At 46.7% G+C, this 22945-nt stretch overlaps 1 protein-coding gene and 1 non-coding gene across 3 annotated transcripts; one reads left to right on the forward strand and one right to left on the reverse strand.

Annotated features, from left to right (window-relative positions):
* The first annotated feature begins 82 nt into the window (after positions 1-82).
* Positions 83-156, forward strand: TRNAG-CCC (transfer RNA glycine (anticodon CCC)). Its single transcript has one exon. It is a non-coding gene; the product is annotated as a tRNA-Gly (tRNA).
* Positions 157-2850: 2694 nt separating this feature from the next.
* Positions 2851-22713, reverse strand: AP3M2 (adaptor related protein complex 3 subunit mu 2). Of its 2 annotated transcripts, none has more exons than XM_055416656.2 (9): positions 22575-22713; positions 20516-20851; positions 15881-16052; positions 14730-14867; positions 9029-9114; positions 8647-8780; positions 6569-6776; positions 6181-6325; positions 2851-4972 (listed from the first exon to the last, which is right to left on the reverse strand). In XM_055416656.2, exons 2-9 carry the CDS (start codon positions 20786-20788, stop codon positions 4872-4874), a joined length of 1257 nt encoding a protein of 418 aa, XP_055272631.1. In that variant the 5' UTR covers positions 20789-20851; positions 22575-22713; the 3' UTR covers positions 2851-4871. The 2 variants fall into 2 exon arrangements, with proteins under 2 accessions (XP_055272631.1, XP_055272630.1); XM_055416655.2 differs by having other exon boundaries at positions 22600-22712.
* Positions 22714-22945: the final 232 nt, after the last annotated feature.

Consider the following 22945-nt stretch of genomic DNA (forward strand, 5'->3'; position numbering starts at 1 on the left):
AGGGTGGAGATGAACCACAAAATGGTGGACAGAAAGTTTTGCTGAAATTCAGCTTAGGAAGGAGTTAAGAATCTTAAGAACTTCCCTGGTGGTCCAGTGGTTTAAGACTCTGTGCTCCCAATGCAGGGGGCCTGGGTTCAATCCCTGGCCAGGGAACTAGATCCCACATGCCAAGAAGATCTTCATGCTAATGAAGATCTCATGTGCTGTACCTAAGACCAAAAAGAGAAACTTAAGGAAAAAATAGAATTGGGTAGGTTTTCCAAAATTTGAGCAAGGTTTGGGCTGGTGGAGAAGAATGGGAAAGGCGTTCTTTTTAAATTTTTTCTTAAAGTTTTATTGAAGCACAGTTGATTTACAAAGTCATGTTAATTTCCATTGCACAGCACAGTGATTCGGTTATACACATATATACATTCTTTCCCATGATGGGTTATTACAGGATGTTGACTATGGTTCCTGAGGCAAGGAACTACCGCTGCATGAAAATCTGAAGATCTGGAGGGCAAGAAATGCAGGGGTCTGTGGGGAGGAATTGAGTTATATTTTGTCCGAAGTGAAGTTTATGAAGAAGAACGTAGGCTGGAATTAATGATGGCACTTTGAATGCTAAACTGAACTTTGGACTTCATTCTCTCGGCAGCAGGGAGCTGCACACACTTGGGGTTAGGGGGCGGTGGACCAAGCGAGGCTCAGGGAAGATATTCACGGGAGAGGAGTGGGTGAGACACCACAGACAGGACTCCAAGGGAAGAGAGGAAAGAGGGTCAAGAAGGTGCTGACACAGATTGGGACTGACGTATACGCACACCGCCATATGTAGACAGATAACGAATAGGAGCCTGCTGTATAGTAGAGGGAACTCTACTCAAAACTCTAATGACCTACATGGGAAAAGAATCTAAAAAAATAAGAGTGAATATATGTAAATATAAAACTGATTCACTTTGCTGTATACCTGGAATTAACACAACTTTGTGAATCAACATTTTTTTTTTTTAAAAGAATTCACTCCCAGACCAGTCCACACAAGTATGTTACTTAGGCAGTGGTGCTTTCCACTTCTCTTAGACTTTCTCACTGCTCCCAAGATGTAACTCATACCCCTGGCTGCTACCTGACAATTTGTTATCACTGACACCCCGGATCTAAGAATAAACCTGATGATGCAAGGCTTGCTGTTGGGTTATGTGCCAACAGTTCCTTGGAGCAAACGGGGTCGTAGTTCTTTCTCTCTCTCTCTCTCTCTCTCTCTTTCTCTCTCTCAGTGGTCAGAACTGCTCAACTTAGAAGTTCTTAAAGGAATAGTTTCAACTCGCCATAGAAAGAGAATCTAAAGCCCAGAAGCTTGATTCCAGCGGTGGGCGGTGGGGGTATGGATGGGGGAGGCGGGCACTGATTTCTCTGACAATGCTCGGTCCCGGGACCAGTTCCATAAACTCAGATCACCGAAATGTAAGTCACAGGTTTCCTGACTCCAGCCTGTGAAAGGGGCAGGTTCATCCTAGGTAGATGTACAACTTAGCCCTCCGAGGAGAAGACGGCCAGAAGGCAGTGGTGAGGCAGAGCCCTGTAACTGCAGCTCTGTCGGAGTTCTGCTGGTTTCATCCCCTCCCCCGGGGCAGAACAAGCTTTTCTCCGGACAGTTGTGTTATTGAAGTGAAGCAGCGGAGGGCTCCTTTGATGGAAATGCAAAGTTAAAAGGCCCCCACATTCCTCTGAGTGAAGCCCTGGAAACCACAGGCTGCTTGAAGACAGGTGCTCAGCAGAGGCCACTGACAGAGCTCCAGGCAGGGCCCCCAGCCCTGCAGGACAGATGCATGTGGATGAAACTAAAACACACTCAGAGCGCACCACGTCACTAGCCGGTGTGGGTGAGGACAGTCAGGATAAAATGTCTGGGATGTGTCGGGGTGGGGGAGGAGAGGGTGATAAGGGGAAATAAGTAGTACTGCTTTACTATCTCTGGTTAATAAAGCAGATGTTAATAGAAACCCAAAGAACAAAAAAGATCCTCATATAATTGTGCAAACAACTTTAATGGGTAAAGACCTAGAGAAACTCAAACGATTGAAACTACCATTCGAGCTCCCATCTTAGGTCAGGTTGTCAAAAGTGGATCATAAACTTTGGTTCCACATCTAACCTTGAAAGTCAAAGACTCACAAACTTGGGATCTTGAGGCAAAGTTTAAGAGTTTCAATTTCCTTCAAAAAATTTTTTTTTCTAACAATTAAAAAAAAAAAATTACTGTCATTGCTGGCACTGAGTCACCACCTACTGGCCACAGAGGAAAGTACAAGTGTTAGAAACTGCCTGGTCACAGCGTGAGGCTAAGCAGCCAGCCAGACCGAAGGCAGAGAGATGAGTCAGGGAAACAGATAGGATGGGGGCAGCAATACACTCTAGACAACACCTGTGGTTGGAAGGCAGAAAGAAGTCCTCGTCCTAGTCTCCCCCGGCCATGAGATTCAGGTCAGATATAAGCAGGACCCTCGTCTACACATCCCAGGAGACTCCGGGAAGTCTTCTCCGCAATCAGGATAACCAGGACCCCTGCACCCGGCTGCACGTCTGAATTAATCAACCTAAGAAGCACGAGAGGCCATGAGGAAAGCGCTAGAACAGACACCAGCAGCTTCAGCGGTTTTGTCTTTTGTACCCTGGGGAATGTAATTTGATTGATCTGGACCTTTGTTCTCACGACCTGCAAGACGACATACCCAAACCATATATACAGCTTCGGATCTGCTGGTCGGAAAGTGAAGATGAAGTGAGATCCCCTGAATTCCCGTCTTTCTTCCTGCTTCCTCTGGGCATGTGTCCAGAGCATCGCCCATGGTCCTAGTAACAAGACACTCAGGACATGAAGGACTGGCAACACTCAACTTTATTAAGATTTAAACAGAGAAGATGCTTCTCTACGTTATACACATGTGGAACCGAGCGGCTTGCTGGTGGCGCCCGACACCACCTATGCTAACACACCACCGGGGTGAGGGGGTGTCCAAGGGTCTGCAGTTCAAGGGGGGGCTCCCCTGCTATGGTCTGTGGGCCCCACAGTGCCAGTACTTCACTTCTCCTGAAATTCTTCCCTTGAAATTAGGATGAGCTGCCCTGGAGGGAATAAGACAGCTAGACTTACAAACCTAAGGGTATTCAGGGACCAAGATGGGTTGTCTCCGGTGACCGAGGAAACCCTGAAATCCTCTAGAGCCCTCAGGAGTAGTTTCCGTTGTTCTGGAACCTACAGAGACGTTCCCTACCATGGCAGGGGCAGGAATGGGATTTTGGATCCAGGACAAATTTTGGAGTGATGGGCTATGAGAGACAGCACAACGGACCCTGGAGCAAAACCACAAAGCAGCATTATTCTGCAGCAAAAAAACAAATCCAGGAAATAGGAAGAGAAAACTATAGAAAAACAAACAAATACTACCTAAGTACTTGGAAAACAGGGCATTAGAGAAAAATTGTAGGGTTCGGAGAGCACAAGGTCTTCATTTCTCTCCGTGCACAGAGCAGAGCACAACATCGTATCATAAACTATAATTTTAAAATACCTGTCTGATCTATAAATATTTGAACGGGTGATGGGAACCCTGAACTGAATGGAGAGTTTCCCGCTGCGGAGGCCTGCAGACCACCTTCAGCTGCCCTGTTTCCTAAACCGGCCACACACGCTCAACGTGACCCATCTTCCTACAACATCGGCTTCATTCAACGACTGAAGGGATTTGGGGGCAGGGTCTTAAAAACAAACGTGGACTGGTCGATATATGTTGCTAATAAATAGATTATACAGTGGGGGTACAGAACGGAAAAGACTCTGAGGAAATGTCATTACTGGACGGCCCCCAGGACTGGCTGCTCCCAGCAGCGTCTGGCTGAGAGTGACTGCAGGAAAGCGGGCGGATGGGAGGGTCAGGCTCCAGCCCCCAGGGAGTCCTCGACGGACATGGACGAGGAGCCGCCAGGCCTTGGGGGCAGCTCGGAGGGCCGTCCACAGCCGGCACCGTGACACAGTCTGCCGCCCTGGGGCCGACGGCGCTGGCTTCTCTGAAACTCTCCTCAGGGAGCAGCAATTCTGTGAAGGAACGGAGCTGTTTTGGGGGGGGTGTCAAGGAAAGAGGTATTTGAGACTACGGCCCCCAGGGAGAGGGTGGCCGGTGCTGTGGGCAGGCAGCCCTCAGCGTCTGCAAGCTGGTGGGAGCGGCGGCCTAGCCTCTGAGGGAAAGTCTCACCCTGCTGGGGCTTCCATGGCAGCAGGAGTCTCCAATTTAAGAAGCTTCCAGTTCACGTCCAGAAGTACAGGTCTTTATGCTTGTACACAGAGGGCTCAGAAGGAAACCCACCCCACTCCGTCCCTCCCAGCCCCGCCTGGTGCCCTTCTCTCTCCACTTTAATGGGGTGCATGCCCTCCATGCCTTCCCCGCGCCTTCCTCCACGAACATTCGTTTCCTTCCAAGTTTGCGCTTTAATTCTTTCTTCCCTGGCTTAAAAAACAAAAACAAAGACGTCTTCCCTTGGCTGAAGAAAACTACAGCCGAACAAGTAACAAACGCTGGCCTTTTTCCTGGGGTAATCGCCTTACAAAGTTAGAAACAGTTCAGCATCATCACGTGCCGCCCCCTGCGACCCTCGCCGCTGCTCTGAGAACTGGGCTGGAGATGCTGGTGGGTGGGTCCTGCCCCGGCCCCCCGGCGGCCCTGTGCCCTGGATTCGCTCCACGGTGCTGACGGCTAAGGTAAACGGGAGCCGGAGGGCCCAGAGGGGGCACGGACCTACAAGACAGGCTGATGGTTTTTACTTCTAGACAGGTTAAGAAATGAAAAAGTGTTCGTGACCATCCGCTTTGCGAAATTCTCGCTTCAGGTTCGAACTTGGAACTTTCCAGCTTTGGTCATGTACTTTATGCCCTTGAAGGGTTTGTACTTCTCTCCATACATATCCAGACGATTCACTTTGAGGCCTGCAAGGAAGGAAGGTAAGCATTATTCCAAAGAGGCAGGTAGCGTAACTGGTTAATTCATGTTAACTCAAAGAGCTCCAAGGGCTGGAGAAACTTGTAACCATGAACTGGAAAACGTGTGTGTTCAGTCAGTCAGTTGTGTCCAACTCTTTGAGATCCTATGGATCCTTTGGACCATAGTCCGCCAGGCTCCTCTCTCTATGGGATTCTCCAGGCAAGAACACTGGAGTGGGTTTCCATTTCCTTCTCCAAGAGATCTTTCCAATCTAGGGATTGAATCCGAGTCTCCTGCATCTCCTGTACTGCAGGCCAATTCTTTACCATTCTGCTACCTAGGAACCTACATTGAATTATGTCACTTAAACACAGCCAACAGATTCTTCACCCCTGGAACATAGGCTGAAAATAAAAACCTGCTCCAATAAAAAGCTAGCCAATGAGATCTGTCCCTGTGGTGGAAAGGGCAGAAAGTTATATGCAGGCTGAATGAGGGTAAGGAAAAATAAGACCACTCTAGATTTTTCTCAAAGTTATGGGGTTGAACATATGAATTCATAATAACAGAATTAAGAAATTCATAATCAAATAAAGGTATAACTGAATGAATCAACTAATGATGAAAAGTGATGAATTAATTCTTCAGTGCTTCTTAAATATTCTCACTGGACTAAGAAAAGAACACTTTATACTATTCAGAGCTTTAAAGTTTATTAAGCATTTTAAGATGAAAAGAGCTTATTGTTTAAATGTTCTAATAACTTAAACTAGATGCGGTCCATTGGTAAAGAAAACAAGAACTTCGTATAAAGCTGAAGTCATCTCCTATCCATCTGAAAGTGTCATTCTAAGAATTAAATAAGAAAATAGAGGAAAAGAGCTTAAATTAGTGCCTGGCACGTATTAGACACCTGCAGAGAAGTAACAAGCCTTGATATCACCCTGGGGGGTGGGGAGTAAAATATAGTTGATAACTCAGGTCAGCCGAGTATTCCACATGATCACAGCACACATGAAATCTTCTGAAATTGGGGGAAAGGAGGGAAATTCTTTTCACTCACCAGCTGAGAATGCAGATACATCCCTGTACTGAAGACCGTGGGATGCCCCAACCAGCGCCCCCAGGGTGACTCAACAATGGCTCATGAGCTTTGTGACATCGCCGCCTTGGGCCCCCACCCCCGCCCCACCCTGAGCTGGGCGTCACTCACCAGAAATGGCCAGCTGCTGGATCTTAAACTGCAGGTTGATCGTGGGGTTCTCATCTGGTTTGGAAGCTCCGGCCTGGAGACTCATGGTTCCCTTCAAACTTGGGAGCTTCTGGGGATTTATTTTTCCTACATCCCAAGACAGCATCTCCAAAGAGAGAGAAAAGAAGGAAGTTATGGTGGAAACTGCACCTGAGACGCCTGAGCTCACTGTGTTCTTACGACCTCCTGGGGGTTTCCCAGAAGAGAATGCTCCTTGTTACTGTGAATGATCTCGGTGTCTTCAACCACGTCCCTCTGGTCGAGCTTGCCTTTCCACAAGACAGAAAGTACTGCAGAGCTCCTGCTATTTAGAACACGGGCAACTCGAACCCCCTGCGTATTCTCCTACCTTGGTGACTGGGTCAAACGTGTGTGTCCCCTGAGACGGCGTGAGGCTCATGTTCAGGACGCCTCTGGGCATCTGGCTGGTGACGGTCACTCCCTCTATGGTCTTCCCCATGGTCTGCTTAGGCCCCACCGTTATTTCAAAGCGGCCGAGTGAGCTACTGTCCCGGAAGCTGATGTTGTGTTTAACGTACACTGGAATCGCCACCAGGCTGGAAAAGAGAGGAAACAAAAAGCCCACAGCATCAATGTATCAGAAAAACGGCCACTTTTCCCTTTTCTGTTCTGCTGGCAGCTTTTCCTCCCTCACCTCCTTCCTTGTCTTACAGAGTATGCAGAGAAAAACCCTCTAGACGTCTTTGATCGTTTTCTTTCTGTAAATCTAAGATGTTGACTAGGAAGTCAACTAACTCTTCTAACGACTCTTAGAATGAAATCCCCAAAACCAAAGAGCAGACTCGGTGGACTCTGAGAAAAAGGCGTGGCAAACAAAAATCACATTTCCGTGTTGTAACGTTTTGCACGTGACCAATAATTATTCGCACTTGGGAGAGTAACATTTATACCTCATGGGGCTTTTACAAATTCGTGAGAGTGCTTTTAACTTGACTTCGATCCTTACAAAAACCCCTAAGGGATGGGGTCGGCATGATCCGACACTACAGGGTGATACTAAAGTTGCAATCACCCTTGGCATCTGTGCAGTACTACGTCCTGGAGCCAGCACAACCCTGCAGGTTTTCCCTCGGTTACTCACTTAATACTCAACGGCAAGCCACTCCAGTACTCTTGCCTGGAAAATCCCATGGATGGAGGAGCCTGGTGGGCTGCAGTCCGTGGGGTCGCTAAGGATCGGACACGACCGAGCGACTTCGCTTTCACTTTTCACTTTCATGCATTGGAGAAGGAAATGGCAACCCACGCCAGTGTTCTTGCCTGGAGAATCCCAGGGACGGGGGAGCCTGGTGGGCTTCCGTCTATGGGGTCACACAGAGTTGGACACGACTGAAGTGACTTAGCAGCAGCATGAGTATGAGGTAGGCATTGCTTCTGTCCTGATGTCATTAATACTGATGTCCTTATACTCAATCGAGGTTAACTATTCAATAACTTGCCAAGGTCATGGATCATCAGTACTGCAGGTGGGGCTTAAGTACGGGCGGTCTGATTCCAGAGCCTCTGCTCTCAAGCACACAGATATTTCCCCAAATTATTTATTCCGAATCCCACAGGAAGGCCTCAGTGGCTGAGAGGTCCAAGGCTCTCTTCAATCTACACATCTACTCTACGCCTTCCCCCAAAAGAACTCAGAGTCCATAGTAAAGAGAATGTTCAAGACCCAAAATCACTGAATCATATGGTTCTTCAGAGTACCATTCACTGCTTTTGGGGGTGAGAGGGATTGAAATACAGGTGTTCTCAGATTCCAATCTGAGGAAAAAACATTCCTGTTTGGGCACACGATAATAACAAAAAATAACAGCAGCAAACATAATGAGCACTTATTTTGCACGGAAGCCACTGTTTAGAGTTTCTTATTTAACCCTCACAACGAGGCACCTTTACTATTTTCAAGTTACTTATTACTTTACTGTTGATGTTTAGTCGCTCAGTCGTGTCCGACTCTTTTGTGACCCCATGGGCTGCAAGCGGCCAGGCTCCTCCGTCCATGGGATTTCCCAGGCAAGAATGCTGGAGTGGGTGGCCAACTCCTTCTCCAGGGGGCCTTCCGGACCCATGGATTGAACCCGCGTCTCCTGCACAGGCAGGTAAACTCCCACTGAGCCACCAGGGAAGCCCCTTACTTCATTACGTGTTACTTTCACTATTTCAGCTTTCCTAGATAAGAGAACAGACACGGGAAAGGATAAACAACTCATGCGAGGTTACCTGATCAGTTACCTGGAGCCAGGTAACTGTGGAGCCCGAGTTCTTCGTGGCTGCGGATAGTTTTCCAAACACACACATGCATGCACATGCATGCGCGCGCACGCACGCACGCACGCACACATGCATGCACACGCACGCACGCACGCACGCACGCACGCACGCACTCCACGCTCAGGTACGTGAGCCGCTTACTTCTGCGCGCTGACGTGGTAGGAGAGCAGGCGGAAGTTGCCGTCGGGCGGGATGAAGGAGAGGATGCGCTCTGACTCCCAGCGCTTGAAGCGGACGCAGGGGTGGAAGCTGACGTCGTCCAGCAGCCTGGGGTTCTGGGCGACACCAAGCAACAGCCACAGGTGGGAATTAGGACCACGCGTCTTTCAGGAAAGTAACTTTAGGTGCTGCTTTCACGAAAACACTTGCAACACATTCTGTTGTTACTCGGGGACATTCAAGGCCGCCCCTGAGCTTTGTGGCTGGCCCTGACCATCCCTTCCGGTTCCATCCCCTCCCGCCGCTCTGTCTTTCCAGAAGCATCTAACTTCCCAAGGACTAGATCTCCGGCCCAGGATTTTACCATGAAGGAAAGCGTCAGGTCGGGCATTCCGGTCAGCTTGACGCAGGCGTCGATCACCCCCTGGATCTCGGCCGTGATGGTGGACCCTGAGACGGGATGAGACAGGAAGATGGTGAGACCCTCTGTGTCCTTCCCAACTAACTTAACTCCTTCCTCCCTCCTTAGCGTTCTCTTCCCCTCCCATCCCATTTCCTTCCTCCTCCCCTCCCCTGTTCTTCCTTCCTTCCTTCTGTCCATCCATCCATCTGAATCGTCTACCCAATCCATCTGTCCTCACAAACCTTTATCAACTGCACAGCAAACACAAGACACTCTGATGAAGCAGCGGGGATAGAGACTGGTGAGACTGTCAGCCTGGAGGAGCTTTCAGTCTAGTGCCAGAATCAAACACAACATCGCCATCTTGACCAATGGTTCAGAACACCGAATTCACACTGCTCTCATTGCAGGCACCAAGGGCTTCCCTTGTGGCTCAGCTGGTAAGGAATCCGCCTGCAATGCGGGAGGTCTGGGTTCGAAACCTGGGTTGAGAAGATACCCTGGAGAAGGGAAAGGCAACCCACTCCAGTATTCTGGCCTGGAGAATTCCATGGACGGTATAGTCACTTCACAGGCCCCCAAGGAGCTCTGATGCCAAATGGAACTGACACTTTGGTCTTCGGTTCACAGGCGCTCTCTCCTGCAGCCCCTGTGACCACTTCTCTCTTTCAAGTGTTCCTTTCTCCTAACCCCTCCTGTTTTCTGGTTTTCTTGCTCTTCTCCTTCTCCTGGAATGATCACACTGAAACTTGCTCATCTTTTCTATTGCTGATGGACATTTGGGACCTTTCCAGTTTGGGGTAAATACAAAAAGCTGCCATGCCTACTTGGTTTTAAAGCCTCATCAGTTACTTTTCTTTCTTTATGCTTCTCAGTCTGGTCATCCTGAGCTACATAATTTCCCAACAATGTTTCACTCTTCCTAAAAGTGTTTGCACCTGCTTTGCTCCCAGATCCGTGCAGCCTGTACCAACTCCGACTCATTCTACCGATGAGGCACTCATGAGCTTTATACTTAGGTCGGGATGGGAGGGGACCTCTCTTTTTCCCTTTCTCGTCCCCTCATCCCAGTCACTATCACATGCCTACCACCTGGTGCTCAGCTGCAGCACCATGGATCCTCCGTAAGTGCTTGCTGGATAAATGAGTTCGCTCCTGTGAGGAGAACTTTCTATAAATTTCCACACTCTAAGGACTTGTAGTCGTGTTGACCCATCTGAATGGATAGAAAAGAAGACGACTCTCTGAATTTTAGTGATTAAACTTCAGTTCTGCCCCAACAACTGAGAGTCAAATACTTCCAAAAGGAAATGTGATCAACAAGAGATCAGTTTGTTACTTTTCCACTTGAGAGGATAAAACCACTGAAAATGTGAGCCCAGCACGGGTCTGCACCATGTTTTTCTATGGCGTTTCCCAGCATTATTGAGGCATCGTCAACAAATAAAAACTGTACATGGCTAAGGTACATGACTTGATGTGTTCATACGTATACACCCTGTGAAGTGATCACTGTGATGAAGCTAATTAACACGCCCATCACCTCACAAACTTAGTTGGGTTTTTGTGGGGAGAGCCCTTAAAACTTTCCCTTTTAGTAAATTTCAAGTAGACAATATACTTGTGAGGTGACAGATGTGATAATTTAACTAGCTGGCTGGGGGAGAGCCTTTCACAATGTACGTGTAGAGCAAATCACCATAATGAACATTCCAAATGCCTTACAAGTTTGTCAGTTACACTCACTAACATGGAAAAGAAAGGACACAGCGGTAGTCACTATGCTGTGTGGCGAATCTCCAGAACTTCATCGTGCAGAACTGAAGCTTGGCACCTTTCGCCAACCTCTCCCCATTCCCGTCCTCCCCACTCCTGGTAACCACCTTCTACTGTCTGCTTCTGTGGACCTGACTGTTGCAGATTCCACATATAAAGTGAGCCCAGCACTGGTCCGCATCAGGTTTTTCTACGTGCGATCATGCCACGTTTATCTTTCTGCGTCCAGCTTCCTTCACCCAGCACCATGGCCCCCAGGTTCACCGCGTTTTCACAGATGGCAGGATTTTCTTCTTCATATGGCCGAGTAATATTCCTGTGTGTGAGGGTATCTGCCTCACATCTTCCTTATCCATCAGCTATCAACAGACACTTAGTTTGTTTCCATGTCTTGGCTGCTGGCAACAATGCTGCTGTGAACACGGGGGCGCAGACACCTCTTCGAGATACTAACTTCATTTCCTTTGGATCTAGACCCAGGAGTGGGATTGCTGGACCATTAGGGAGTTTCAGTTTTTTGAAGCGTCTCCATACTGCTTCCACAGTGGCTGCACCAATTTACATTTCCCCCAGCAAGCGCACAGGGTTCCCCTTTCTCCACATCACTGCCAACACTTGCTGTGTCTTTTGTCTTTTTGATATGAGGTGCGAGTGATACCTCACTGTGGTTCTGACTTGCTTTTCTCCGATGACTGGTGACACTGTGCACCTTTTTATTTACCTGCTGGCCATTCGTACGGCTTTTCTGAAGTCTCTTCGGATCCTTTGCGTGCAAAGTTGCTTCAGTTGTCTCCCACTCTTTGCGACCCCATGGACTGTAGCCCGCCAGGCTCCTCTGTCCATGGGGATTCTCCAGGCAAGAACACTGGAGTGGGTTGCCATGTCCTTCTCCAGGGCGTCTTCCTGACCCAGGGATCAAACCTGTGTCTCTTAAGTCTCCTGCACTGGCAGGTGGGTTCTTTACCACAAACGCCGCTTTCAGATCCTTGGCCCTCTTTTTTAGTCAGATGATCTGGTTTTTTTTTTTGCTATTGTATAAGTTTCTTATGTATTTTGGATATTAACCTCTTATCAGATATATGGTTTGCGTATATTTCCTCTCATTTGCAAGCTGTCTTTTTCCTTTGACTGGTTCCTTTCTTGTATGAAGGCTTTTATTTTGATACAACCCTATTGGTCTATTTTTCCTTTTGAAGCCTTTGCTTTTGGTATCATAGCTTGAAAAAAAAAAAAAACAACCCACTGCCCAGACCAGTGTCAGGAAGCTCTGTTCCTATGTTTTCTACTCATAGGTTTATGGTCCCAGGTCTTACATTTATTTAGGTCCTTAATACGTTGTGAATTGACTTTTGTGTGTGGTGTGAGATTAAGGGTGATTTTATTCTTCTACATGTGAACATCCAGTTTTCCCAACACCACCCCCTGCAGAGACTAGCCTTTCCCCATCGCATGTTCTTGGCACGCTTGTTGAAGATCAGTTGACAGATTTATTGCTGAGCCTTCTAATCTGCTTCACTGGTGTATATGTGTATTTTCATGACCTTACTATACAGTTTTGTTTTTTTTTAACATTTGTTTGTTAGTTTTGGCTGCACTGAGTCTTCACTGCTGCATGCAGGCTTTCTCTAGTTGTGGCCAGCGGGTGCTCTGCTCCAGTTACGGTGCATGGGCTTCTCATCACAGCGGCTTCTCTTGTTGTGAAGCGCAGGCTCCAGGTGTGCAGGCTTCAATAATTGCGGCACATGGGCTCAGTACTTATGGCTTGAGGGCTTAGTTGCCCCTAAGCAAGTGGGACCTTCCAGGACTAAGGATTGAACCCATGTCCCCTGTACTGGCAGGCGGATTCTTAACTGCTGGACCATTAGGGAAGTCTACCTTACAGTTTTGATTACCATAATTTTATAATATATTTTGAAATCTAGAATTGTGAAGTCTCCAGCTTTGTTCTTGCTCAAGACTGCTTTGGCTATTTGAGGTCTTTTGGTTCCATGCAAGTTATGTTTTTTCTATTTCTATAAAGAATGCCATTGAGATACTGATGTGGATAGCATTTGGGATTCTGATGGGGATGTCTTTGGATATTACAAACATTTTAACAATACTAATTCTCCCATTCATGAAAATATAGCATCTTTCCATTTCTTAATCTCTTCCTCCATCAATGCTTTGTAATTTTCAGGGTATAAGTTTCTTTGGTTAAGTTTATTCCTAACTATTTTATTCTTTTTGTGGCTATTGTAAATGGGATTGTTTTCTCAGTTCCCTTTTTGGACAGTTCGTTGTTTGTGTATAGAAACATCACTGATTTTTATATATTGATTTTGTATCCTGCAACTGTCAGGTGGTCTGGTATTCCCATCTCTTTCAGAATGTTCCACAGTTTATTGTGATCCACACAGTCAAAGGCTTTGGCATAATCAATGAAGCAGAAATAGATGCTCTTCTGGAACTCTCTTGCTTTCTCCATGATCTAGCGGATGTTGGCAATTTGATCTCTGGTGCCTCTGCCTTTTCTAAAACCTGCTTCAACATCTGGGAGTTCACGGTTCACATATTGCTGAAGCCTGGCTTGGAGAATTTTGAGTATGACTTTACTAGCGTGTGAGATGAGTGCAATTGTGCGGTAGTTTGAGCATTCTTTGGCATTGCCTTTCTTTGGGATTGGAATGAAGACTGACCTGAACTGTACACGGAACAACAGACTGGTTCCAAATAGGAAAAGGAGTACGTCAAGGCTGTATATTGTCACCTTGCTTATTTAACTTATATGCAGAGTACATCATGAGGAACGCTGGGCTGGAAGAAGCACAAGCTGGAATCAAGATTGCTGGGAGAAATATCAATAATCTCAGATATGCAGATGACACTACCCTTATGGCAGAAAGTGAAGAGGAACTCAAAAGCCTCTTGATGAAAGTGAAAGAGGAGAGTGAAAAGGTTGGCTTGAAGCTCAACATTCAGAAAACAAAGATCATGGCATCTGGTCCCATCACTTCATGGGAAATAGATGGAAAAACAGTGGAAACAGTGTCAGACTTTATTTTTTTGGGCTCCAAAATCACTGCGGATGCTGATTGCAGCCATGAAATTAAAAGATGCTTACTCCTTGGAAGGAAAGTTATGATCAACCTTGATAATATATTAAAAAGCAGAGACATTACTTTGCCAACAAAGGTCCGCCTAGTCAAGGCTATGGTTTTTCCCATGGTCATGTATGGATGTGAGAGTTGAACTGTGAAGAAAGCTAATCACTGAAGAATCGATGCTTTTGAACTGTGGTGCTGGAGAAGACTCGTGAGAGTCCTTTGTGCCACAAGGAGATCCAACCAGTCCATTCTAAAGGAGATCGATCCTGGGTGTTCATTGGAAGGACTGATGCTGAAGCTGAAACTGCAATACTTTGGCCACCTCATGCGATGAGTTGACTCACTGGAAAAGACTCTGATGCTGGGAAAGGTTGGGGGCGGGAGGAGAAGGGGACGACCGAGAATGAGATGGCTGGATGGCATCACCGACTCTGTAGACATGGGTTTGAGTGAACTCCAGGAGTTGGTGATGGACAGGGAGGCCTGGCGTGCTGTGATTCATGGGGTCGCGGAGAGTCGGACATGACTGAGCGACTGAACTGAACTGAACTGATCCTGCAACTGTATTACATTTATTAGTTCTCACAGTGTTAGGCTGGAGTCTTTAGAGTTTCTACATGTATGATCACGTCATCTACATCATGATATTTCAGTCCAGTCCTAATACACAATGCTTGGCACAAAGTAGACACTAAGTTAAACGAATGGCCCTAAATGGGGGATAATTCTGATAACTAGCGAGCACTGTCTGAAAGGGGCCTCTGTTTTCACAGTTCTGTAAACAGGCTGAAAGCACCCACCTGATTTGTCAATGATGGCATCAATCTCTTCAATCACGTCAAAATAGGCCTCATTGTTGGTGTATTTCACCCCCGTTCGTCGCCAAGGTACCACGGACAGCTGCCCAGTGGGAAGCTGGTCGCCCACGTTGGTGCTTCCTGAGACAACGAATATTGTAATTAGAGGTAACCAATTACCTAATAACCAGAGAACACTTCCCTAAAAGTTTCTATGCATCCACTATTTATATGCTTACTTGAAGAATTTTTCCAAAATAGAGATTATAGTTTTCCCAATTTCTATCTTGGTAACCTACTCCATTTAAAACACTTGTCCCCAGTTGATGTGCCTCCTCAGGCAGAATACAGGTTAAAAAGTTACCTGAGAAACAGATATCATATTATTTTGGTTTTGAAAGTAACCTGAACTCGGTCTCTCAAATTCCCCAATAGCTTGCAGCTTAAATAATGCATTGAATTGCAGTAGAGACGGTAGTCTACATATTGATATAAAAATGTCATGGGTAAAAACAGCATTCTAACTCGTTTTAAAAAATTCCACCTGTCCATACATTATCCATCTCACCAAAGAAGATAAAAATATATATATACACTGTATGTTAAAAGTGATTATGAGCTTATTTCATGTTCTTTGTGCTTTTCTGTATTTCTGACCTTCTACAATAATCATGTCCTTCTTCTGTAATCAGGGAGAAACATTATTATTAAAGATTCGGTTATTTTATTTTTTGGCTGTGCTGGGTCTTCCTTGCAGTGCATGGGCTTCTTGTTGCAGAGCACAGGCTGCAGGGCACGCAGGCTCAGCAGTTCTGGTGCATGGTCTTAGTTGCCCCGTGGCACGTGGACTCTTCCCAGACCAGGAGTCTACCCGGTGTCACTTGCATTGCAAGGCACATTTTAAACCACTGGACCGTAAGGGAAGCCCAGGGAAAATTCCTTTTAAAAGGAGAACAGTTTATTCTGTCACTGAAATCAGAATATTTTCTACACACACAAAAACTTTATTTCAGGTTATACTAAAGACTACAAAGAACAAAATGAAAGCACCTGGACATCTGAGATCCCCCAAAACAAGCACTCAAAACAAGGCACAACAGAGGACTAAGCCACACTCAGGATGGCGGCTGCCTCCCGTGGGGCCCCTCTCATACCTGTGATGGTGTTGACAACAGTTCGAAGGATAGTGGGCGGCTTTATCAGTTCTTTGAGGATGTTTGACTCGGTAGCCAGTGGAAACCCATTGTCAAGCATCTCTTCCAATACTTCATAAACCACAACCACATTGTCTTTTATCACTGGCTCTGAACAGACTCCAAAATAATCCTGATGAAAACACAATACATGTATACATTTGTCACTCAGAGACTGCGATGGGTGAAGGAACGCGCCCAGAGATTATCGAGTCCTGTCCACGTGTGTTTATGCAGTGTTCCTGGGACCTTCTTCTACAGTAAGGGGATGAAGCATAACCCTGGTTCTCTTAGGCAGCCCAGGTTGGTGGAAAGAAAACGAGACTGGATTATAACACAAGTATCATGAATAACTTCTTTCATATACTAAAGTGAGTCATTTAATCCCTTTGGGCTAGTTTCTTCAACTCCTGTGAAGAATACAAAACTGAGTCTAGACTATTACATGGTTTTGAACATGAATGTGAAAGAACTATGTGACAGGATCATACCTGGACCCCCCCAATTTTTTTAACTCTTACTGTTGTGCTATTCCTCAACATTCATGGAGCAAAAAAGAACTGAGAGAGAAATGAAATGAGGGGGGTGAGCTAGCACACCAGAAAATCTCTTTGGATCATCCTTTTTCTAAGATGCTAGGATTCTAATAACACTGTCCCTTTATTAAGAAAGGCTAAACTTAGACACTGAATTATCCGGGTTGTGGGTAAAGCACTGAATTCCAAATCAGAAGGCCTGGGTAATAATCTTAATTGTCACCCACTAGATTAATTCACGCTAACTAATTCGGTCTCGATTTCTCTAATAGTATAATCTGGATAATACCATGCGTGGGTGCACAGGGCTGTAAAAACTAGGCATGATGGGTTAAATGAGAACATGGGTGAAAGTGCTTTGTAAACTATAGAGCGCCGTGTAAACTGTGACGCCGTGATGAAGCGATGCAGAGAGAAAGGCCTGCAGGCGGGCCCTTCCTGACAGTGTCACTGCTTCTGCTGCTGGGCCTCTCAGATGGTCAGACGGTCCTCTAAGACTTCATCCTCTGATGGGGAATGGAACCCTTTTGAGAAAGTCCATTCTATTCATGGGCAGTGCTGATCCTTAGAAAGTCCTTTCTTTGGCTAAACTGAAACCTGCTTCCTAGATATGCCTTACAGAGTAAGGTTATGTAACAGCCCCATAGTGATCCGAGGGTCAGGACAACATCTGCCTTCAATTTTTCTTCTCAGGCCCAAACTCCATGTTTGGTCCTGTGACTGTTCATGATACGGTAAGGTTTCTAGATTGTTTCACTTTCTTGCCATTTCTTTCAATTTGTCCTAATTTTCTAATAGCCTCCTCAAATGATGACATCCAAAACTGAACACAGACTCCAGAGGTGACCTAAATTACATCAGAATGATGTCAACTATCAGACACATTCCAATATCCAAGAGCACTTAGGAGTCAGCAACGTGTTTCTAAAACAAAAAGACTTTTTCTTTAAAAAATGAAGATTGAAGGAGGAAAAAAGCTACACATTTCCTTCTCATGAGTGATTTCATTTTGAAAAATAAAACTCCTCACTCGAGAAAAGGGAATCCTCCTACATTGTCAGTGAGAATGTAAAATTGGTGCAGCCACTACAGAGAACAGTATGGAGCTTCCTTAAAAAGTAAAAATAGAACTACCACATGATCCAGCAACCCCATTCCTGGGCATGTACCCAAACAGAGCTGCAATTCAAAAAGATACAGGTGCCCCTACGTTTATAGCAGCACTGGTCACAGTAGTCAACACATGCAAGCAACCTAAGCATCCATCAACAAATGACCGGATAACGATGTGGTCCATCTATACAATGGAATACCACTGAGCCATAAAACAAGAACAGAATAAGGCCATTTGCTGCCACATGGATAGACCTAGACCTTATCCTACTAAGTGAAGTAAGTCAGACGGAGAAAGACAAATATCGTGTGATTTCACTTCTATTGGAGAAGAAAATGGCAACCCACTCCAGTATTCTTGCCTGGAGAATCCCATGGACAGAGGAGCCTGGTAGATCACAGTCCATGGGGTCGCAAGAGTCGGACACAACTTAGTGACTAAACCATCACTTATACGTGGAATGTAAAATACAACACAAATGAACTTATTTACGAACCAGAAACAGATTCACAGAAGTAGAGAACAGACCTGTGGTTGCCAAGGGGGAGGTGAGGCGCGCGCGAGAGGGATTGGGAGGCTGGGATCAGCAGATACAAACTTCTGTACGGAGAACGGATAGACAACGCGGTCCTACTGTGCAGCCCAGGGAACTATTAATACAGTCAATATTGTGTGATAAAATACAGTGGAAAACTATGAAAAAGGTGCCTATATATATATGTATAAAACAAATGGAATCACTCTGCTGTACAGCAGAAATTAACACGATGTTGCAAATCAACTATACGTCAAATTTTTAAAAACACCTCCCTTGATTTTCTAAATCAGGGAGAATGTGATTTTATCAGTCAGCAGCTGGAAGCAGACAGTGCTACAGCAATGCGTGTGCACTTCCACAGTGGGGGCGCCTCGGTCACAGCCCAGAGCCAGAGAAAGAACAGAAGCAGAGAACACACATCACATAAGACATTTAAATCAAGATGCGTCCATCTAAAGACTTCTAACAAATCCTTCCAAACTGGCAAGCTGTGAAGTCCCAGCCTTCTAAAGCAGCCACTACACTGTTTACCCCGATTCCTCTGTGGTTCCAAATAGATTAAACAACTTTCTTCACTTCCTCTCTTGTAATAAGTTACATAACATCACTATGGAGATACGGAATGACAGTTAATGGGGTGAAATATCCCATGTGGAAATCCTAACAAGGCCCAGCTTGAGCAGCTGAAGATCATAACTGCTGGGTTCTTCTGCTGCTTCCACGTACTGGGGTTTATAATTCTTAGGTTCTCACTGTGTGAAGGAACTGATATGCCCCTGGAATCCCAGAAGAGTACTACCAGAAAGACTGTGCGGGAAAAACCTAAATATATGCTCATTCTTTGGAGATGAAAGCTGTTCCAAACATGTGACATATATTTATAAGAGCAAATGAAAGGACTCTTTGACTTGCTTTTTAATGTTTTATCAGAAGGCCTGGGTCCTCCTTCTCCTCTCCAGTCCCACAATATCTGTATTCATGTGACTAATTCCGGACTTCACATGACAACAGAAGTTAAACCAGAGGACCCTTGATTCTCATGTATCGTTGAGTTATGCAAATAACCACAACCATGAGAGGTCGAGCAATTCTTTTAGGGAGAGGATGCCACTGTCTGAATCCAGAGTCTCGGCCGCCTGAAATCCTGTCCCGTAACAGGTGCTGACATCCTGGCACGACCAGCCCCCCGTGCCCCCGAGATCTCCAAATCTATTCCTGAAGGAGAAACTCCCAGTGACAACTGCATCTTGGAAAATGTGTCCCTTAAATTTTACAGAAGTGCTAAGCTTGCAACAAGGCCCATCTCTGGTACTCATATGCTGTGGATGAGCACAAACTCAAGCTGAAGGCTGGGTTCCCAAATTAGCCTGCCAGGGAGAATGAAACAAGCATTATTTAGGTTCTTCTAGTTTAAAAAAATATATCTTTCCACATGCATCAGTTTTTGATGCAACTCAAAGCAATGCTGTTAACAATGGTTAACATCAAGTCTGCCATAAAAATAAAAAAATCAAGCCTCTCCTTTGGGCTTGGTCTGTTCCCACATCTCGGGAGTATACTATCTCTGCTGTCGGTTTAATAAAAGTTCTGTCTTCTTGAGCTGTCACTGAGCTGAAACTAGTCTGTTGTTTCGAATCCTTGCTATGACAAGACAAGAGCTGAGAAATCCTGCCTGCTTGAGCTATAATTAACCCACCATTCCAAATCTTTGTTATGATGAGACAAGAACCAAGGGGGAGAAATAAACCAACCTGACAAAAGCCTTAAAAAAAATTGAAACTCCTTAGTTTTGTGAACAAAACGTAGGACAATTCCAGTCTCTAGAACTGAAATGACTTCATACAATCATACTAAGTAGAGTGGCTTTCTCAGGCCACAGGTTCAAAACTGTACAGTCTGTCATTCAAGATACAACCCATTCAATAAACAGAAACAAGAATCTTATCAAATGGGACAGGAAGTGAGCAATGTCAGAGTTGTGATTTCTTTTTTAGTTCCTTAAAGTGAAAGTGAAAGTTACTCAGTCTTGTCCGACTCTTTGCGACCCCATGGACTATAGTCCACGGAATTCTCCAGGCCAGAATACTGGAGTGGGGAGCCTCTCCCTTCTCCAGGGGATCTTCCTGACCCAAGGATCGAACCCAGGTCTCCTGCATTGCAGGAGGATTCTTTACCAGCTGAGCCACAAGGGAAGCCCAAGAATACCAGAGTGGGTAGCCTATCCCGTCTCCAGGGGATCTTCCCGACCCAGGAATCGAACCGGGGTCTCCAGTGTTGCAGGCAGATTCTTTACCAACTTAGCTATCAAGGAAGCCTTTTAGTTCCTTAACTGAAGCTGAAAACCATGGGAACAAAACTACGAAGACACTTCATAAGGTCCATGGGTGAACCTCCTCACATTCACGCACCTGAAACGTGTCCACTACCCGGTGGAGGAACTCGATGACAAAGAGAGGCGGCACCTCCGTCTGGATCACAGCCACAAAAAAGATCTTGTGACGATAAACACTTAAGAGATAGTGGTGCGGGGTGGGGATAACCGGAGGGACGTTTTCAGCCTCCGTCGCCCGCTCTTGTGCCTCGAAAAAGTAATCACAAACGGAACGGCTAACCACACTCTTCCAGTGCTTCTCCAGGAAAATATCCCCAGAGGAGTTGATCAAGAAAAGACTGTGAATCATGGTGGAGACTGGCAGTGAGCAAAGAGCCTTTTTCAGTCTGAAAGCCTCTGCAAATGCTCAGCTCTAAAAAATAAGAGAAGCGTGGTCAATTGCAGTCAACCAATGCCCCCCTCCGCATCGGTCCAGCAGCCCAAGCTTTCCTACCCATCGTTTAAGACTAGACTCAATCTTCCACCACTGCAGGAGCCAGAAGTGTCCCTCCCTAGGATCCCCGAGGGTAATTAACAGCCATCTCATTTGTCAGCTAATTATATACTGTACAGTTATCTTTAATACTGCCTGAATCATATTCATTTAAAATTTGGCTTAATTTTTGAGTGTCTACTTTCTCAAGTGGACTGAGAGCTCCTGGAGAAAGAGACCTTGCGTCATGTTTCTGCTGCCTCCTTGCACAGCATCATCTCCTTGCATACAAGAAGGCTTCAAAGCACACGGAGGTGTTCCCTGTATGCGGCAACAACTCACATACAAAAAATGGTTATGTTTGGATCATCTCATTTGGTAGCCATTGGCCAAACGGGGCCATTGAGCATTTGAAATGTGGCTGGTCCGAACTGAGATGTGAATAGAAGACAGGCACCAGATTTTGAAGGCTTTATATGGAAAAGCATTGTGTTTGAAGACTGACACACTGACTTAGACAATAAACTTAGACAATAAACCTGTTGGTGGGAACAGGTTGGGGGAAGGATAGGGAGTTTGGGGTGGATACTGTACACACTGCTATATTAAAAATGGATAACCAGCAAGGACCTACTATACAGTACATGGAACTCTGCTCAATGTTATGTGGCAGCCGGGTTGGGAGGAGAGTTTGGGGGAGAATGGAAACATGTATATGTATGGCTGAGACCCTTCGCTGTTCACCTGAAACTGTCACAACATTGTTAATTAGCTATACCCAATACAAAAGAAATTTTTTTAAAAATTTAAGACAGTTTACCAATAACTTAATATCAATTAATTAAATCAGTTACTAATATTAACTTATCAATTTATTTAATATTGATATTTTGGATATACTGGATAAATACACGCTATAACATTCTAATGTGGTTAGTAGAACATGTAAAATTACATAGTATGTGGGTCGCTGCCTATTTCTTCTACTGGACAGCGCTGATCCACGGAATGGAGCTGTCCTTGTGGTCGTTTTTTACTCGGTCAGACCCCATTCTCTCAAGTCCTTGTTAAGCACAAGGCTCTATATTAGAGGCCTCAAAAAAAAAAAAAAATCCCTCTGGGGGATCCCCCAGGTCCCTCAGGCGGCGGCATCTCTAATGCCAGTCCCAGGAACGAGGCGGCCGCGCTGGACCGCAGCTGTGGCCACTCGGCGAACTGGTCCAGGTGGTCAAATCGCAAAGGCCTGCTGTTACCCAAGAGCCGCAGGGCGAGCTTAATCCCTCTGCCCGCGGCAGGCCGGCGGGAGGGAGGGGGCGGCGGGGAGCCAGGCTGTGGGGGCGCAGAGGCGGCTGGCCAAAGCGGGTTATTTTCGCTCGGGTCGCGGGGAGGATGGAGGCCGCTTGGAGCCCGGGTGTCCACGGGCTGCAGGATCCGAGGCTGAGACGGGTCGTCCGTCCGCGCACCTGCGTCGCCATGGCAACAGGCTCTCCTCCTCCCCCGACCCCGCCGGCCGGAGTGGCCACCTCCGCAGCCCGGGACTCGGCCCCTCGCCTCTCCCCGCGGCATCACGCAGCTCCGAGGGTCGCTCCGGCCGCATCCCGTGACCCCGCGCCCCCGCCGCGCACCCAGCCCCACCCCTGCCCGGGCGGTCCGCGCCCCTTACCCCGCTCGCTCTTCGCGGAGCCCACCTTGCGGCCGAGCGGACAGGCCCCGCCCCGGGCGCCCCCCGCCCGCCCGAGACCCACGTCTGAAGGCCGCCGATTGGGCCTCGTCCAGCGCTCTGATTGACCGCGGCCCGCCGCTGGTCCTGTTCTCTGGCTCGAGCCCCCGATTGGCCCTGGCTCACGCTCCGGTAACCTGTGATTGGTGCAGCTCCGGGACTCTGAGACCTGATTGGCTGTCGCGAACCGCCTGCGGCCCGCCCGGCTCCGCCTGGTCACCCAGTAACAAAAGGCCCCGGCGCGCTGCGAAGCCACCTGCGTAACCTCGGGATACGCCAGGAAGAGGATGCGGAGAAAGTGTGACTTCCAGGGC

Source organism: Moschus berezovskii, chromosome 26 (genome assembly GCF_049115385.1).
Source record: "Moschus berezovskii isolate FMDL1 chromosome 26, NW_MosBer_1.0, whole genome shotgun sequence".
Classification (NCBI taxonomy): domain Eukaryota; kingdom Metazoa; phylum Chordata; class Mammalia; order Artiodactyla; family Moschidae; genus Moschus; species Moschus berezovskii.